This window comes from Poromitra crassiceps (genome assembly GCF_964638095.1).
Source record: "Poromitra crassiceps genome assembly, chromosome: 4".
Taxonomy (NCBI): domain Eukaryota; kingdom Metazoa; phylum Chordata; class Actinopteri; order Beryciformes; family Melamphaidae; genus Poromitra; species Poromitra crassiceps.
The window spans coordinates 58419654-58437715 of record NC_139626.1 but is presented as its reverse complement, the minus strand read 5'-3'; the positions used below and the strand labels follow the sequence as shown (position 1 = coordinate 58437715).

General features: G+C 43.9%; 1 protein-coding gene across 1 annotated transcript in view; it reads left to right on the top strand.

The window, feature by feature from the left end:
• col9a1a (collagen, type IX, alpha 1a) overlaps positions 1 to 2902 on the top strand; it is a 74070-nt gene extending 71168 nt beyond the window's left edge. Inside the window, exons 31-32 of the mRNA XM_083635716.1 lie at positions 507 to 584; positions 1946 to 2902. Of these exons, the coding sequence (XP_083491842.1) occupies positions 507 to 584; positions 1946 to 2151 (284 nt within the window). The 3' untranslated portion in view covers positions 2152 to 2902. The remainder of the gene's footprint in view (positions 1 to 506; positions 585 to 1945) is intronic.
• Positions 2903 to 18062: the final 15160 nt, after the last annotated feature.

The window sequence follows — 18062 nt, the reverse complement described above, 5'->3', positions numbered from 1 at the left end:
CAAGATCCATTCATTCATTCAACGAGGCATCAAGTCCAAACAGGGCTATGGTGACGGCCTACAGCACAGAGCCAGCTGAATCACATGGTGTGTTTTACACAGTCACACACAGTCCATCTAAACTGTGAGGAGAAGCTTCTCGATTCTCACGTTCATGAGGAGGTCGTTCTCTCCAAGACAACTTGGGAGGAACCTTTCTCCGCATGGACAAAAGCATCGACTTGATTTGATGTAGAGAGAGCCAAAGTCACGTCCACTTCCCGGTTAGGCATACGAAGCAAGGGATTTCATCCGCCATTTGATTTTCCATAGACCAAAAGCAATTCAGCTCTATTCAGAATCAGGGGAGACTATAGAACATTTCACTCTGACCGTTCCATTATACAATAATGGAGCAAGAAAAATAAGAGACAAAAGACAGTAAGCTAAGTATAGTGAGTTCAGTATCAGTTATGAATATATATATATATAAATATCTGTGTAATAATTGTTTGTGTTCTGTGCAGGTGACACAGGAGACACCGGGGAGAGAGGACCCACCACCAGAGGACCTAAAGGAGCACCGGGTGCCCCAGGTCTACCAGGTATGAGACCAGACCAGGTCTACCAGGTATGAGACCAGACCAGGTCTACCAGGTATGAGACCAGACCAGGTCTACCAGGTATGAGACCAGACCAGGTCTACCAGGTATGAGAGAGAGAGAAAAAACAAAACGAGAGAAGACAAATGAGAGAGAAACAAATGTCTTAAGATACTGTAGGTAAAACCACACAAGTCAGATAAGAAACAAAACCTGTGTTTTTGTGATGCTGTGTTAATCCTGTTAATCGTGTTCTCGGAGCCCAGCAAGGCTCTTTCCGCTTGAGCCATATCCATTGACTGGTTCTTTCAGCCGCCGCTGAGAGGGATCTGATGGTCTGGCTGAGAGGGATCTGATGGTCTGGCTGAGAGGGATCTGATGGTCTGGCTGAGAGGGATCTGATGGTCTGGCTGAGAGGGATCTGATGGTCTGGCTGAGAGGGATCTGATGGTCTGGCTGAGAGGGATCTGATGGTCTGGCTGAGAGGGATCTGATGGTCTGGCTGAGAGGGATCTGATGGTCTGGCTGAGAGGGATCTGATGGGATCTGGCGTAGAGCCTGTCGGTGGATTCCTCGCTCTTTCAGCAGTCTGATGGTAGAAGAAGCCACAAACCCTCTGTGACCCACTTCAACTGGATTAGATTTGGTGCTCCAGCCACGCTGTTTTGCTTCTGCTGCCAGCTCCGAGTAGTTTCTTAACGCTCATAAGCCTCCTCCACTGACTCTTCCCATGGGACTGTGAGCTCTACCATGTCAACAGTCTTCAGTGAAGGGGAGCAGAGTACCAGATCTGGCCTTAGATCTCCAGTGGAAAGATTAGCTTCTGACCGATAGCCACCAAAGGTGTCCAGTTTCTGGCTTGGATGAAGGATGTTTGTGATTTTTTTTACCATCCTTCTCAGACAAATGCGGTAGCTTTCAGGGGGCTGCTTGCTCTCGGGGGGGGGGGGGGGGGGGGGTGAAGAAGTTGGTCACCCCCACTTCTTCATCTTCTGTGGTGTCAACCCCCCCCCCCCCCACTTCGTCCCAAGAGCTGATGCCAGGCTCTTGAGGACCTGATGTGCCGCCATGATGACATGATGTGTTTGAGAGTCGCTGGTGTGGTACAGAGAGCACAGGTTGGATCCTCGCTGTACCACTGATGGAGAGTCTTTGAGGGGTGGAAGCGGATCAGATACGTAGCTCTGATAATCATCAGAATACAACATTTTATTTCTATACCCCTTTACAAGAGATGAGACTAGATAAGATAAAAGACGAGGCAAGATAAGAGACTTTAAGTAGCATGAGCGCAAATTACAAACGGTACAAAATCACTCATCTGAAACGGCCCGCCTGTTCTGACTGTTCTCTCTCCTCCCCAGGTGACCCCGGCAGAGCGGCGTACGGCGCGGACGCTCGTGACGGATTGAGGGGGCCGCGCGGCGTTCCCGGCCTCCCCGGCGTTCCCGGGCCTCCCGGTCCGGCCGGACCTAACGGCTGGTGCGAGTCGTCGCAGTGCGTCCTGCCCATGGTGGCGTCGCCGCTGTCGGCCAAGGACTCCGGCACGAAGGGCCCCAGTGAGATGTGATGAGGGGCCGCAAGTCTGAGCCCTGGACTGAAGGGGGGAGGGGGGGGGGGGGCGGAGCTAAACTGAGAGACTAGAGGAGGAAGCAGGAAAGATTTTGTCCATTGGGTTTTGTCACTCGGTTTCTGTTTGCCGGTTGTTGTTCGTTTTTTTTGGGGGGGGGGGTCAGCTCATTTGGAACTTTTTTTTCTATCTTTGTGGTTATGATCCAGGCGGAATGAAGGTGGGACACCTAACAGCGCTCAGGCATGAAGGTGGACAACCTAACAGCGCTCCTCAGCTATTGAGACGCCTTAACACAAACGTTTGATTTATACCTTACCTCAGTTTTGCCATCTTTGTACTGTCAGATGAAAGTGAGCACTCCACGTTTCGGAGAAATGAGGTGCTGACTGTATGTAAACACGTGCCAGCTCACCAGTCCACTTCCCTCAGAGCCAAACGAACCAAGCAAGTCTGACATTCACTCTGTATGTTTATGTAAATGTGTCAATATGAAGTTCCTATGCAAATTATACTGCTGGATGACTTACCTTTGTTTGTGAGTATGTTTGTTTGCTTATCCACTCAAAGCCCCGCCCCCCCCCCCCCTGTGCCTTCTCCTTTACCTGTAGGATATTTTATAATGACTGTGTTTTTGTGATTGGAGGGCAGCGTTGTTTGAAAACCTATATGACTTTTTATTTATTATATCAAGGTCCGACGTGGTGTCTTCAAGTTGTACAAAAGAGGAAATAAAGACATTTTGATAACCCCTGGCATGTTTGTATGGAAGAACACAGCCAAAAGATTCCCGACTATGTTCAGAATAAGTTTAAGTTTAAGGGGGGTTTTGATGTCACAATGTCTAAGTGAAAGTTAAGGCGTACAATATTGCTGTAACTTGTAGCATCCTTCCCCACACCCACCCACACACACACACACACACACCAGATTCAAATTTCGGAGGCGATAGCAACGCGCCGCGCGCCTTGCAACTCCGGACAAACAGACACGACTCCAATTTTATGTAGAATATTGTACATTAATGTTAGGCTCATGGCTTAATAGAGAGCCCCAGGAACGAGTCCGGAAAACATTGATGCTAACACTTCCGGTTCTTCACTGTTTTCGCCTATGGGGTTTTTTGAATGGGTTTTTGGCGCAATGCTTCTAATGAGGTCTCTGGGCAACGCAAGCTTAATCAAACACGAACCAGTGTTTAGTAATATCATCTTCACACATGAGGACCACTTTTATGAGTTTTGAAGCTTTTACGTGCCGTTAAAAGGGCGGCTAGCTAGCAAACGGCTAAATGAGAGTACACTGTTGAGTCGACGGGGATATTATACGTCAATAACGTCATCACTTCAAAGGAGGAACACGGAAATTCTCTTTCCCTCACCTGGTTCAGCCCGGGGTAATCAGTGCACAGCAGCGCACACATCAACAACACTCCAGGTGTAGTGGTGACGTGACATGGAAGCCTATGCGACACTGTGTGTAGTTCTGGATTAGCTTAGCACGAGCTTTTTACTACTAGGGCTCGCATTTACGCTTCAAAACTCATGAAAGTGGTCCTCATGTGTGAAGATTATCCCGCTGAACACTGGTTCGCGTTTGATTAAGCTTGCGTTGCCCAGAGACCTTATTTGAAGCATCGCGGCAAAAACCCATTCAAAAATCCCATAGACAGAAACAGTGAAGAACCAGGAAGTCCGGGACTTCCGCGTTCTGACTACAAAAATATGTCACCCCTGAGGCTCTCTATAACCTATGATAGAAGAAGATCATCATTTCCACATTTGATCCTTCTTACAGCCATCTGGCTCTGGGGGTCAGAAGGCTGCTGACTGACTCACAAGCAAGTATCCGATGGCATGCGCAGCAGCGCACAATTGCCTAACTTCGCATCACTGAAGACATCACTCACTGATGACATCACAATTGCTCGAGTGACCATCACTGATCACATCCTGAAGCAGGAAGTGACAAAGCATAGGTGATGTGACCATCACTGGTGACATCATCGAGTGTTTGAGTGGCATCGCTGATGATGTCATAGACATGACATCACAACTGCTCGATTGACATCACTTATGTCATAGAATTGTGACATCACAATTGCTGGGGTGACCATCACTGATGACATCGAGTGCTCAAGTGACATCACTGATGATGTCATAGACATTGTGACATCATCAGTGACATCATTACTGACCAAAATCATCACAAATCTCACAATGTGGGACCAGAAACGCAGACACACAGACAGATGCCACTTTAGCGATGATGATGATGATGTCAGTCCAAGTTTGTTCCCCGATGAAGCCACTTAGGGCCCATTCACATACAATCCGACGCTCCCATTCCCCCCCCACTCCCCGCCCCTCCGCGCTCCATTCATAGTCAATGGGGGTAGTCCTTCAGGCTCCGGCAGTGGGCGACGCAGCAGGGGTCGTACAGCGAGAGAGCTCAGGGCGATCCAACAGCCCTACGTCACGCCCTGCTGGCCAATCTAGAGGCCACACACACACACACTGCTCTGCTCTGTTTCACTCGTCTCTTCTCTTCTCTCAAAAATAGCGACTGTATATCTGTTGTCTTCCCAATGAAAATCCTCCGGTTAGCACTTGTTATTTCGTCAATGAAAGAGCCTGCCTCGATCGGCACTCGGCAGAAATGTTTCAACCAGTTTTCAACACGCTCCATATTACGAGTGAAAGTGATCAGCATGAAATAGCAGATATCAAACAGAAATGAAACTAAAAAAGAGAGTAAGTAAACTTAAAGCTCCAAAATAGAAATAGTCTACAGCACACATGCTTGTTTTGAAGGGGAGAAGGCAGAAAGGGGGGGGGGGGGGGGGGGGGTGAAGTGAGACTTCTGTGTTTTATGGCAGTTGACATCCTTTATGTTGCATTACCGGTCTCGTCGGATTGAATCTGAATGCGGCCTAGACATTGTGACATCATCAGTGATGTACTGTATGTGATGTCATACATCACTGATAATGGCATACCCACTGATCATGTCATATAGTCCATGGGCCAGACCAGATATCGGTACCATATGGGTGGGCAAAACTTTACCTATACTAAATTGTTTATAGGGTCAATATAGGTAAATTAATATATGATAGCCTTTCCACAGGAGTAGCTTTTCATATTTATTGGACATTTTCTTATTTTCCCCTATTTAGTCCATGGGCCAAACACAAAAATTGCACATATCGGTACCACTCAAGTGGACAAATTCTAATCATGATTTTTGAACAGGTATATATCCATAGATGATATTTTAGTATGATAGCCTTTGCAGAATGGCAGCTTTGTCACAGTTATCGGCTCATGAAGTTAGCAAACCCCTACAATAAATTTGATTCTAGGTGCTGATCCATAACCTATTTTAGGCTCAGGACCTTTAACCATGTTCTATGATAACATGTTTGACAACATTGTAAAGGGTAGCTTCTTAGCTTTCATTTGAGCTCAGTTGTGTGTCTGTCTGACGAATAAAGAGCTCACATGGGCTCTTCAAAGTGTCAGTGACATTCATTTTTCCACAGTTTTCGCCTAAATTATAGTCTTTATTTCAGCACTGTGGCATCTAGGAACATCAGAGACACAAACAACAAACACTGGAATACTCATATAGGACTATAAGGATTCAGAAAAGGTATAATGAACCCATACTATCCATCGTGAGGGGTGAATTTTGCCCTTTGAATTTGGTAGAAGAATGCCTTCTCGAGGGAAATGGGCCAGAACCCAAAATGTAAGATATCGGTACCATCCGGTTGGAGAAATTCTACTTGTGATTTTTTTAAATTCCTATGACCATGGTAGCTTATTAGTGCTTAACCACCCCTCTTAAATTATGGACTTATGGGAATTATGGGAAATCATATTTCTTTCATTATATCCTCTCCCTGGGGTGTCTGGACTACTAATTGTTAATATTACATGTCTAGATATAGGCATGCTATCCTATGATACTATACATACCATACCATACTATACTATACTAGATAGATATATATGCTATACTTAATTGTCTACTAAATTGGCACATTTCCCAGTCAAAAAGAGGGTAAATTGGCACGCTTTTCAGTCAGAAATTGTTTTATTTGTGTTACGGTATATGTACAGCTACATTCAAAATGTTTCCAGTCTTTCAACACAATATTAGGACAATCTACCCTTCCTGAGACCATGTCATCCACGAGGGCAACACCATCATCGTCATTCACATCTGAGTCTGTCAGCTGTGCAGCAAGCTCTTCTTCACTGTGTTGGTTGGCACATGCTTGTAGTTTGCACAGGTTTGTGCATTTCAGACCGTTATTGAGACATGTGCACTCTGGTGGTTTGCACGACCTCACACACTTGCAGGAGAGCAACTGCAAGACGGCACCTGGTGCTGGGGAACCATGCATCCACTGGATTTCAAGCTGCCCCTCATCATCTGTGGTCCACCTATGGTCCTTAAAGTACAGTCCATTGTTGATATCATGGGAAACTCCTTTGTGAATCCACTCAGTCCAGATCAATATGAGTTTGTCAGCTTGTCAACTGCAACTGTTGCCCCGCCAGATGTAGCTAACCTGCATGATTCCAGCCACAACATCCAGCAGTGGAGGAAACTGCTCTACAGCGCTGCCAGCAAAGTCAGTCTGATCAAATTCTTGTTTGAGGAATGGAAAGGACCCAAACACAGATATAAACTACAAGACAAGGCCTTGTATGTTACCTGTGAAGTAGTCTGCTTCAAAATCAACAAGAACCAATGGGAGGAGGTAACATAGCTCAAATCCTCTCAGGAAGAAGCTGACACCTGCATGCTAACGGCGGGTTCACACACACGCCTTGAGCGACGCTTTAAGCAACGCCTAAGCAGCGAATAAAATTTAGGCGTCCTTGTTAACAGATAAGAGCGTTCACACATACCGCTGCCAGGCTGCGCTGAAGCCACGCTCGCGCTGCGCCTACGCTGCGCTGCATTTATCGTTTAGGCGTCTGTTCTATTTTTCAGCGTCTAGGCGCGCTGAACTGTCAAGCTGGCTGTTCTGACAGGAGTTTGCCCAAAAGGGAGGGTGGAGCGCAAATTAATGAGTGCATAGTAGGAGAGCTGTCCTTCATGTGTTCCTCTATTAACGTCTTTTCTGTCAGATGTATATATACCCCCCTGTCTCAATGCATGTATCACTCATGGTGTTGATGACTCATAGTCACATGATTACACGAGGGAAAATAACAATTACAGCCGGCCAGGAAATAGACAGACATCGTCACTTGCACATTGCAATAAAAAAGAGGACTCACCCATGCTATAAATCAGATCTGAAAAGTGTAAAAAACCACTGCTCATGTGATCAGCGTAGCGCAGAGCGGGGCTTCAGTGTGGCGTCCTGTGTGAACGCAAATAGGCGCCTAGCGTGCATGAAGCAATGCCTATATGCCTAGGCGTAGCTTAAAGCGTAGCTTTAAGCGTCGCTCTAAGCGTGTGTGTGAACCTGCCGTAATGCATGCTCTCCATGTAGCAGAGTCTGGCTTCAAGGCAGTGATCATCATGGCAGACACAGATGTCCTGCTACTGACTCTGGGTTGGAGCAAGGACATCCCATGCCCAATGTACCAAAAATGTGGAACACAGAACAAGACAATGTTCCAGGACATCACCAAACTATGCAAATCACGCGGCGATAGTATTGCTGGCGCCTTGATTGGCATGCACACGTTCACTGGCTGCAACACTGTCAGCGTATTTGCAGGACACGGAAAAGTGGGCACCCTGAACAGACAGGACATATCAAGAAGCCTTCCTTGAGCTCGGCCGTGCTTGGGATGTCTCTAATGAGCTCTTCAAGGAGCTGCTGGAAATCATGTGCCACATGTATTATGTATATGTACCCTCTACACACATTACAGATGTCAACCTCCTCCGATACCAACTTTTCTGCACCAGACGTGGGGAGGTCGAGTCCAGCCAGCTTCCACCATTTGAGGATTGGCTATTAATGCATTCCATTCATGCAAAAGATCAGACTGCAATCTCTAGATGGTCTCTTCAAACCCAGCCATCTGTACCAAGCCCCAAGGACCATGGGTGGACCACAGACGATGAGGGGCAGCTTGAAATCCAGTGGATGTGCGGTTCCCCAGCACCAGACTGTTTTGCAGTTGCTCTCCTGCAAGTGTGTGAGGTCGTGCAAACCACCAGAGTGCACAGGTCTCAATAATGGTCTGAAGTGCACAAACCTGTGCAAACTACAAAAATGTGCCAACCAGCACACTCAGATGTGAATGACGATGATGGTGTTGCCCTCGTGGGTGGCATGGTGTCTCAGGAAGGGTAGATTGTCCTAATATTGTCCTGAAAGACTGGAAACATTTTGAATGTGGCTGTTCATATAATGTAACACAAATAAAACTATTTTTGACTGAGAAACGTGTCAATTTACTCTGTTTTTGACTGAGAAATGTGCCACTTTAGTAGACAAGCATAGTCTATCTAGTATAGTATAGTATAGTATAGTATAGTATAGTATGTACAATATCATAGGATAGTTTGCCTATATCTATGTAATATTAACAGTAGTCCAGACACACCCTAGGCAACGGATAATGAAAGAAAGATTATTTCCAGGGAGGGCACTCTCCTAGTTTTGAACGACAGCAGTCCATAATTTAAGAGGGGATAAGCACTAATAAGCTACCAGTCATCAAGGTCTATCATATAAAAACATAATCTAGGGATGTATATGAATTTTAAAAAATCACAAGTAAAATTTGCCCACCTGGCTGGTACCGATTTGTTAAATTTAGGGCTCTGGCTCATTTCCCTTGAGAAGTCATTCTTCTACCTTAAGGGCCACATTCACCCCTCACGATGGGATAGTATGGGCACATGATACCTTTTCTGAATCCTTATAGTCCTGTGAGTATTCCAGTGTTTGTTGTTTGTATCTCTGATGTTCCTAGATGCCACAGTGCTGAAATAAAACTATAGTTTAGACGAAAATTGTGGAAAAACGAATGTCACTGACAGTTTGAGGAGCTCCTGTGACCTCTGTATTTGTCAGAGAGACACACAACTGAGGTTAAATGAAAGCTAGGAAGCTACCCTTTAAAATTATATCAAAGATATTCTCATCAAACATGAGTAAAGGTCCTAAAAAGAGCCTAGAATCCAAATTATTGTAGGGGCTGGCTAACTTCATGAGCTGATAACCGTGAGAAAGCTACCATTCTGGAAAGGCTATCATACTAAAATATCATCTATGGATATATACATGTTCAAAAATCATGATTAGAATTTGCCCACTTGAGTGGTACCGATATGTGAAATTTTGGTGTTTGGCCCATGGACTAATAGACATTGTGACAACATCAGTGATGTCATAAATCCCTCCCTGCTGAAGTTATCAATTGGACGACTCTTAAATTCTAATCTAACTAGTCTACAGCCTAGTCTGTCCTGTCCTACTCTACTCTAACTAGTCTACAGCCCAGTCTGCCATGTCCTACTCTACTCTACTCTAATCTAACTAGTCTACAGCCTAGTCTGCCCTGTCCTACTCTACTCTACTCTAATCTAACTAGTCTACAGCCTAGTCTGCCCTGTCCTACTCTACTCTAATCTAACTAGTCTACAGCCTAGTCTGCCCTGTCCTACTCTACTCTAATCTAACTAGTCTACAGCCCAGTCTGCCCTGTCCTACTCTACTCTAATCTAACTAGTCTACAGCCTAGTCTGCCCTGTCCTACTCTACTCTAATCTAACTAGTCTACAGCCCAGTCTGCCCTGTCCTACTCTACTCTACTCTAACTAGTCTACAGCCTAGTCTGCCCTGTCCTACTCTACTCTAATCTAACTAGTCTACAGCCTAGTCTGCCCTGTTATACTCTAATCTAACTAGTCTACAGCCCAGTCTGCCCTGTCCTACTCTACTCTACTCTAATCTAACTAGTCTACAGCCTAGTCTGCCCTGTCCTACTCTACTCTACTCTAATCTTAGCCTGAACACTATACTCAAAGGTCCAGCTCAGAGATTTCCAAAGTGGGAGGTGGGCTTTCCCAGGGGGCTCAAACAGTTTCAGGGGAGGCTCAGTAAGTGATTTAGTGATTTAGTTGTGTAGTTATTTTAGTCATTTGAATAAGAGTGAAGGAGCTTTTTCCATGCTTTTTTCTGAGAGGAGGCCCATGGTCTCAGACTTTGGAATCCTCTGGTCTAGCTAATCTACAGCCTACAGTTAGGCTGTAGCTCAGGGATACTCAACTTGCTTTGCCCCGGGGGCCACTTTCGTGAAATGATAGAAGGCCAGGGGCCAGTTAATAAACAAACAATATACATTTTTCTGTTGCGCATTGTAGGTTTTTGGGGTGTCAGCCGGAGTTTAGTCTGACAATGTTGTGCACACCGGATAGTTAGTTAGGTTAAGTTAGTTAGGTTAAGTACATACATAAGTGCCTGGGTAGCGAGCAGACGGCAGTATTTGACAATTTTGCAGCTAAATCATAGATTATTGAAAGATATTCCATATTCCAGACTGAAATGCTATAACAGAAGTGGAGTAGAATGGCCAGAATGACAGGAACATTTGGACACTTATTCAGCGGGTATCTTGCATGTTGCACTCTGCACCATATCGCCGGCCGCATCTGGCCCCCGGGCCGCAAGTTGAGTATCACTGCTCTAAGGGCCTCCTAAACCGCACCGACTGTCATCTCATCCTGCTTTTTCTGTCTTTCCCATTGGTCTGTGGACTTCTGTTTTTTGACGCCTCACGTATGGCATTTTGGCCATTACCATCTTGGATCTCGACACAAGTCCAGGGGTTTCCCACAGCGCACGGCCTGCTATTGGTCCGTGATCGGCGAGCTGTGTGATCAGTGGACAAGTGACCTGTCAATCACGCCCCAAAACATAGTCTGAATATAGCGATTGAGACCATAAACACATTAGGAAAGTGTTTACTGAAGCCATACTTGAGGCTTCAAAACAGAAGTCCACAAACCAATGGGTCGCCCCCTGCAGGCAAAGAGGACACTTCCTCATTGGCTTCAATTTTGACAAACAGAGCTACCCCCATGATGTATGTAACACATTTATGTGTGAGGAATGGTTTACACTTTAGATTAGGGGATGCAGAAAGCTTTGTAAATGAATTGTAAATTATTTACACATCATTTACAACAGGTGAGGAACACATTTACTAAAGGTTTATAGATGACACATTTGTATATGTTAACATAACATTTATTAATCATCTATAAATGTATAATCATGTTTTGATTATATGGTGATAAAATGGTTAGTTCATCATTAACTAAAGGCTTATAAATGACTTACGACTGAACGTTATTATAAAGTGTTACCAAAGTTCATTTTTCAAGATTTCATTCATAACAGTAATCTACAGTTTGCTGACGTCACCTAGTACTATCACATTTCTACCACATTTCAACCAATCATATCACGACATGGCAGCTGTCAATCAAATCATTTCAGGATCATTTTCTCTTCCAAATGAAGTAGAAAATGGCGCCTAGTGCCTGTCATCTGGCAGAATTCCTATCCCATAAACTAACTACTAACTTGGCCAATTGTATGAAAAAACAAAAACGATAATGTCTGAGAACGCAAAGAAATGTAACTGGCTCGTTAAAACTCGCATTCCAGGAATATTGTATTTACCGCAATATCGATAATGGCGCGCGCTTGAGAGCCTGGTTGTCAGGGGTCGCCCCTCGGAGATTCCAGGTGGGCGGGCAGCACCCATGCATCGGATTGTCCGCTTGTTCCGCACAGAAGTAGCTGGCTGCCTGGTACTCGGCGGATCCCACTCGATTTGGGGGTGGAACACGCCAGGATTGGCCAATACCAAAGCCAGTCCCCAGAATTGTCAAATCAAATAATCGACACCGTATATGGTCCGCCTCTCAACCCTGTCATCTCAGACAAGATTTGTTTTACAGTCTCCAACGCTCGCGCTAGTGCATTCCGTTCCGGTTCACTTCGACTTTAAGTCAAAATAAAAAAGAGAAATAACTTCCATTTCTATTCTTGCACAAAATATATAAATTCAAGCACTTTCAATGACCCATGTCTATTTTCAAACACATTCAAGGTCTTGACCCCCCGCCTCACAAATTCACAAACTTTCAAGGATTTCAACGACCCATGGCAACCCTGCAAACAGCATAATAGTATTACTGTAGGCATTACAGTTGAGGTAGTTAGTTATTACCCAGCGAGCATTTTTCGGTTGAAAAGACGTTTAAAAAACGTTTAGGGTCAACGTTGAAAAAACATGCAAGGAAGGTTTGAAAGTGAAAGTTTTTTCACCCACTATTTGCAGACGTTTATTGAACGTTCAGATTTAGACCATATTTCACCAGGATCTTAAATTAAAATTTTTGCAGCGCACACAATCCCGGCTTTCCCACATTCAAGCCAGTCCGCTCTACACGCTGAGCTATACATTTTCTTATACTCTGTAGAGAGCCGGGCACATATATACTCTATCTCGCACACAACTTGTAGACTACATGATTGTCGACGATCGGAAGGACAAGTTATTTTATGTGATGTGTTTATATTAATGTAACAGACTAAAATTATGTTGTGTGTGTGTGTTGTCTATATGCTGTAGCCTATGGCTTCAGAGGTTAACTTCATTTAACACCAGAGACTGAGGAGGTACACAGAGCCTCGTATACAGTCTGTTACAATAACATAGTGTGCCCAGAGCACCTCGTTCCGCACTTGGTGCAGACCGGTGCAGACTTGCTTTGGTCTAGTCTAGTCAGTCACGGTTAGTATAGCTAGCAAGTAAGTACTTGCGCATACGCGTTGCTGCAGGAACTGAATTCATTATTTTATAGTATTGCGCTAAACTATTAACCATAGTTGTGTCCTGGAAGCTTTTTGCTGGCACCACATAGCCTATATAGTCCCATATTTATGATATTTCATGTGACATAAAATGCGTTGAAATGTAGTTTTCGTATAGACCAGATTTCAACTCTCAGTTACACAATAAAATGGACAAATGCCAATTCACACACTATCAATATTGCCTCTATTCCAAGCTACAACAAATGTTTTAACAATATGATGAACCAAATTGTGTTTTTTTTACACGTTGACGTTGTAACCGCATTTTAGCCGGTTGAAAAGAGGGTGAAATTAGGTCTTAGACATTCAAACCCAATATCACCCAGATTTCAACTAAAAATCAACGTTGAAAAAACGTTTTGTGCTCGCTGGGTACTGTTATTTTTTATTAGTTGAGGTAGTTAGTTATTACTGTAGGCATTACAGTTGGGGTAGTTAGGCAGGTTGGTGATGAGAAGATGGGAAATCCAGTGTTGTTTTACCTCCTGTTTAGCCATTCCAGGTCAAACTCCTTATCTGCTACCTTCTTCACCTCCTCCATCTGATGAATATGGAGAGCATGTCATCATCGTTATACACTTGCTGGTGTGTTCATCGAAATAAACCTAGCCTACTGATTATACTGGCATCTCAGTTGTGATGCTACTGAATAGAGAGGCAAAGTGAAACGTCACTTCCTGCTTCAGCACTGTACCAGAGATTTTCATCCGCCATTTATTTTCCCATAGACATTTCGTAAACATGCTTATAAAATAGTTGAACTTCGTCGAACCAAACGGTTCAGCTAACGCTAAAATCGGGAGAGACCATAGAACATTTCACTCTGACCAAAACTTAAAAAACAACATCGAAAAAATATTTTCTTTAATTAAACCCGCTTTTTTTTTTTAATGTTTTGGTCCCAGTGAAATGTTATGCGATCTCTCCTGTTTCTAAATATATCTGTACTGTTTGTAAAACTGTTTTTATACGCATTTTACGAAATGTCTATGGAAAAATAAATGGCGGATGAAAATCTCTGGTACAGTGCTGTAGCAGGAAGTAGGCAGTCACTTTGCCTCTCTATACTGATTCAGCTGAGCAGAACGTTGCTGACACCTGCTGGTCACAAGAAAACACACATGAGGGCATGGACACTCACAGCAGCCTTCTTCAGAGGTTTGGCCCTCTCTGCGTTCCTGCTGGCCGTCTCCAACTCCACTAGTTTACAGGTTCTCCTGAACAGCATTTCCTGCATTGAATACATAAGCTGAATAAAAGACATATCTGGGATGATACTCAACAAAATGTCATCAACGCTACAGAGACGGCATCCGGTACGGGATGGGTTTTAGCACCCCCTTCCCCCAGCTCGTGAGGGAGAAATCCACAAACGCTACGGATCAGCCTCCTGAAAATCTGCGCAAAGATCGGCGCGGCCTGGGGTCCTTCAGGCTAGAGCGAGGTGCTCGGCGCAGGCGAATGACGTGCAGCGCACAGGCCTTCTTGAGGCATCCTCCCTGCCCATGGTACGGCATGGTAGGATTGCCTTCTTCCACGGGAGGTTCTGGTGAGACGAAGGAGGTGCCCGGCCTGGAGTCACCCCACAGGGCCTTAGACCTCCATGCACCGAAGGTCTTTCAATACTGCGGTGTAGCACTAACTCTATTGCAGCGGATTGGGCGTGATCAACCCTTCCGCGGGCAACGTTGCAGACAGAGTATAGGAAGGCTGATCCGTGAGCGGCTGCTTCTGGGACGCGGGTCGGGGTCGTAATCGGCCTCGGCTGGGTCTACTGGGCGAGGGTGTATGATGTTGACAGACCCGAAACACCCCACGACCCCAGTTAAAATCACTGATGACGCGTCCCAGCGCATGCTGTATTATGTATATTTGAAACAGAAATACTAGGATACTGGTCAGATGTTTTCAATATGGCCTGTCACAAATCAAGAGAAGTCTAAGAGTATAAGTAGTGTATAAAGAGTGTATGAAATAAGATTAGAACTGCGAGGCACACACTTTCTTCTATTGCATTTTTGGGGGGGATAAATGTAGGGGTTCCCACATGCAGGGCCGTAACCAGGGTTCCGAAATAGGGGAGGTCCAGCAAGGGGAGGCGGATTCGGCGGCGCGCCGCCGGAAAAAATTTGAGTTTTCCCCCCCCCCTTTTTTAGCCATATTTAGAGTAATATATCATTTTAAATCAACATTAGGATTATACTGTTGTGATGTCATTATTCAGTATATTCTCTTTCATGTCACCACCTGCTCAGCTCTCCTGTCAACATAATTGTAACTAACAAACACAAACTGTTTTAGCCAAATTCATATCAAAATGACACCTACAAACACAGGTACACAACCCAAGCCGTACACAACACACAAAGTCATCATCGATAATAAAAAAAAACATACAGAGGGACATTTATTTATTCCTGATAGGAACGATTGAAAAATAAAATAAAATATATTATGTTGTTTTTAACTTTACACCACCTCTTTTTGTTACTTATTGGGTCATGAAACTGAAACCATGCATATAGCCACCTGCATACCTGACTTCGGGAGCTTGGCAATTGGCATCATGCATGATTAGCCAGTAGCATCCCAACGTGTCACACAGGTATCATTACTTAAGAGACAGACTAGACACTTACTTTCTTGGTTGTTGCTAAAAAATCTGTCAGTGTCACTCACTGTCTGTCGTTCACTCGCTCACTGTCTCGCAGCTCGCTCACCTTCAATTATCTCGCCAGGCAGACAGACAGTCATCACTCACCACCATGCTGCTGCTCTCTCGGAATCAAGTTACCGCGGACGCGGCGTCAGATGACTTCCTGCCTGACCTGCCTTTCGTTTCAAAATAAAAGCGATCCCGTGTTTTTCATGCTTTTCCATGCAGATTGTTTTATATAAAAAAAAAAAAAAATCCCCTCTGAAATATTAGGGGAGGTCCGGACCTCCCCGTCCTCATAGCTAGTTACGGCCATGCCCACATGTATCAGAAGAGAGAGAGAGGGGCTCAGGCTTAACTAAAAGAAAAAAGAAAAACACAACTTGAATTTCTATTCTTGCACAAAACATATACAGCCTACATTCAGGGTCCGTACAGCTTTTTAACAGTAAAATTCAACTCACGCACTCTCTGTCTCATGCCTTCTGGTTCTGCCCTTCACTGACGGGATTCTGTGCCAAAATATTTGACTGGTACAGCTCTAAGGCCTACAAAATAGCCCTTCAGCCGGAGGCAGAACTCACCATGATCTTCGGCATGCTCGGAGACCTCTCTGGACTTCCCCACAATTGTGCAACAGTCTCTGACACTGGGGACCACTGTCGCCAAAACACTTATTCTGAAAGAATGGAAGTCCCCCTGTTCACCTTCTTTCCAACTGTGGTTGATGGACATGACCTCTGTTATAAGGATGGAGAGGCTCAGATCAGTGAGAACCAACTCGCTTGTAAAGTTTCAAACTATTTGGGAGCCGTTTCTGGCCTACCTACCTTCACGAGGTTAGGGGCGGTGGGTGACTTGCACGGCTGGTTTGTCTTGGGCCCCTTGTATGGGAGCCCATGCATGGCATGTTTTATAAGCGCGTAAGCACCCTTATATGGGTGGTAGCACCATATTATAATTGTCAATGTTGTATGTATGCGTTTCTTTGTTTTCCTTTCCTGTGTCTGAGCTTGTTCGTTTGTTTTGTACATTGTTAACATTTAAAATAAAATATATGTATAATCTGCCTGCTTGGCACTCAGCATCGAAGGGTTGGAATTGGGAGGTTAGATTTTATTTTATTTTATTTTATTTTATTAGCACCATACAGAAAAAAAGGCAAGCTAGAACACAAAAATAAATAAAAGACAGTGCAGGGAGAGAAAGGAAGCCCAGTGGGCTTATTCAGAGCCCTCTCCCATGATAAAACATAAATTTCTACAGTTTATAGGAAAGACAATTTAACAAGAAAAGAAAAAAAAGAAAGAAAAAGAAAGAAATATGTATAATCAAAACAAACACAAGGATTCAGGATAATTCAATATTACATAACCAATTCAATAATTACATTGACAATTAAAGTTGCGGTTAATAGAAAATAAAATATGAAAGGAGAAACATACAGATGGTCAGGACAATATGAGATGCTCTTTAAGGAGTTTCTTAAAGGATGTCAAGGATGTAATTGTTTTGAGTGGCAGGGACAGGTTATTCCAGAGCTGGGGACCTCTGAAAGTGATGCAATACTGATGTTTAGATGTTCTGCAGTATGGTAAATAAAAATTGTCTCGATGGAATCATATGGTTAGATCAGCATATGATTCCCGAGCGCGGCGCTGCTCACCCAGGGGATGGGTCAAATGCGGAGAACAAATTTCACACACTCAGGTGTGTGACAATCAGTGGGACTTTACCTTTATATTTAAAAAAAACAACACTTTCAAGCACTTGTATCTCAGTGAGAGCAGTAGAGTGGAGCTGAAGAGAAAAAGCTCCCTTTTCATTTGGGAGCCCGTGTCACTTAGCCTGGTATCCAGCCCCATATGAATGGCAGCTGTCAGCACTCCATATAATATGAATCCTTCATTGGGGCTGCTTAGCAGGCTGCCAGTGTTGTGGGTAACTCATTACAAAAGTAACATATTACACGTAATATATTACTTTTAGCAGTAACTCAGTAATATAACTTATTACTCATAGGATTTAATATATGAATGTGTGTGTATATTAATATGTATATATGTATACATGTTATTGTATGATGTGTATATATTATATTTATATTTTCATATTATTATAAAATCTGAAACAGAATTACTAGTAAATATTACACAGTAGTGTATAGACAGGGTTAGACCAGGAAGCTTGTTATTATTGATTATTTATGGAGAAGGGGTGGGAGTTAATAAGTTTTACTTCTTCCCACTCCTTTTCGAATATGTATATATTCTATTTTTCTTTGTTTCTGAAATGGCTTTTATTTTATTATTTTGCTTTCATATTCGAAATAAACACTTCAATCAATCAATCAATTTAAGTAATATTATTACCAGT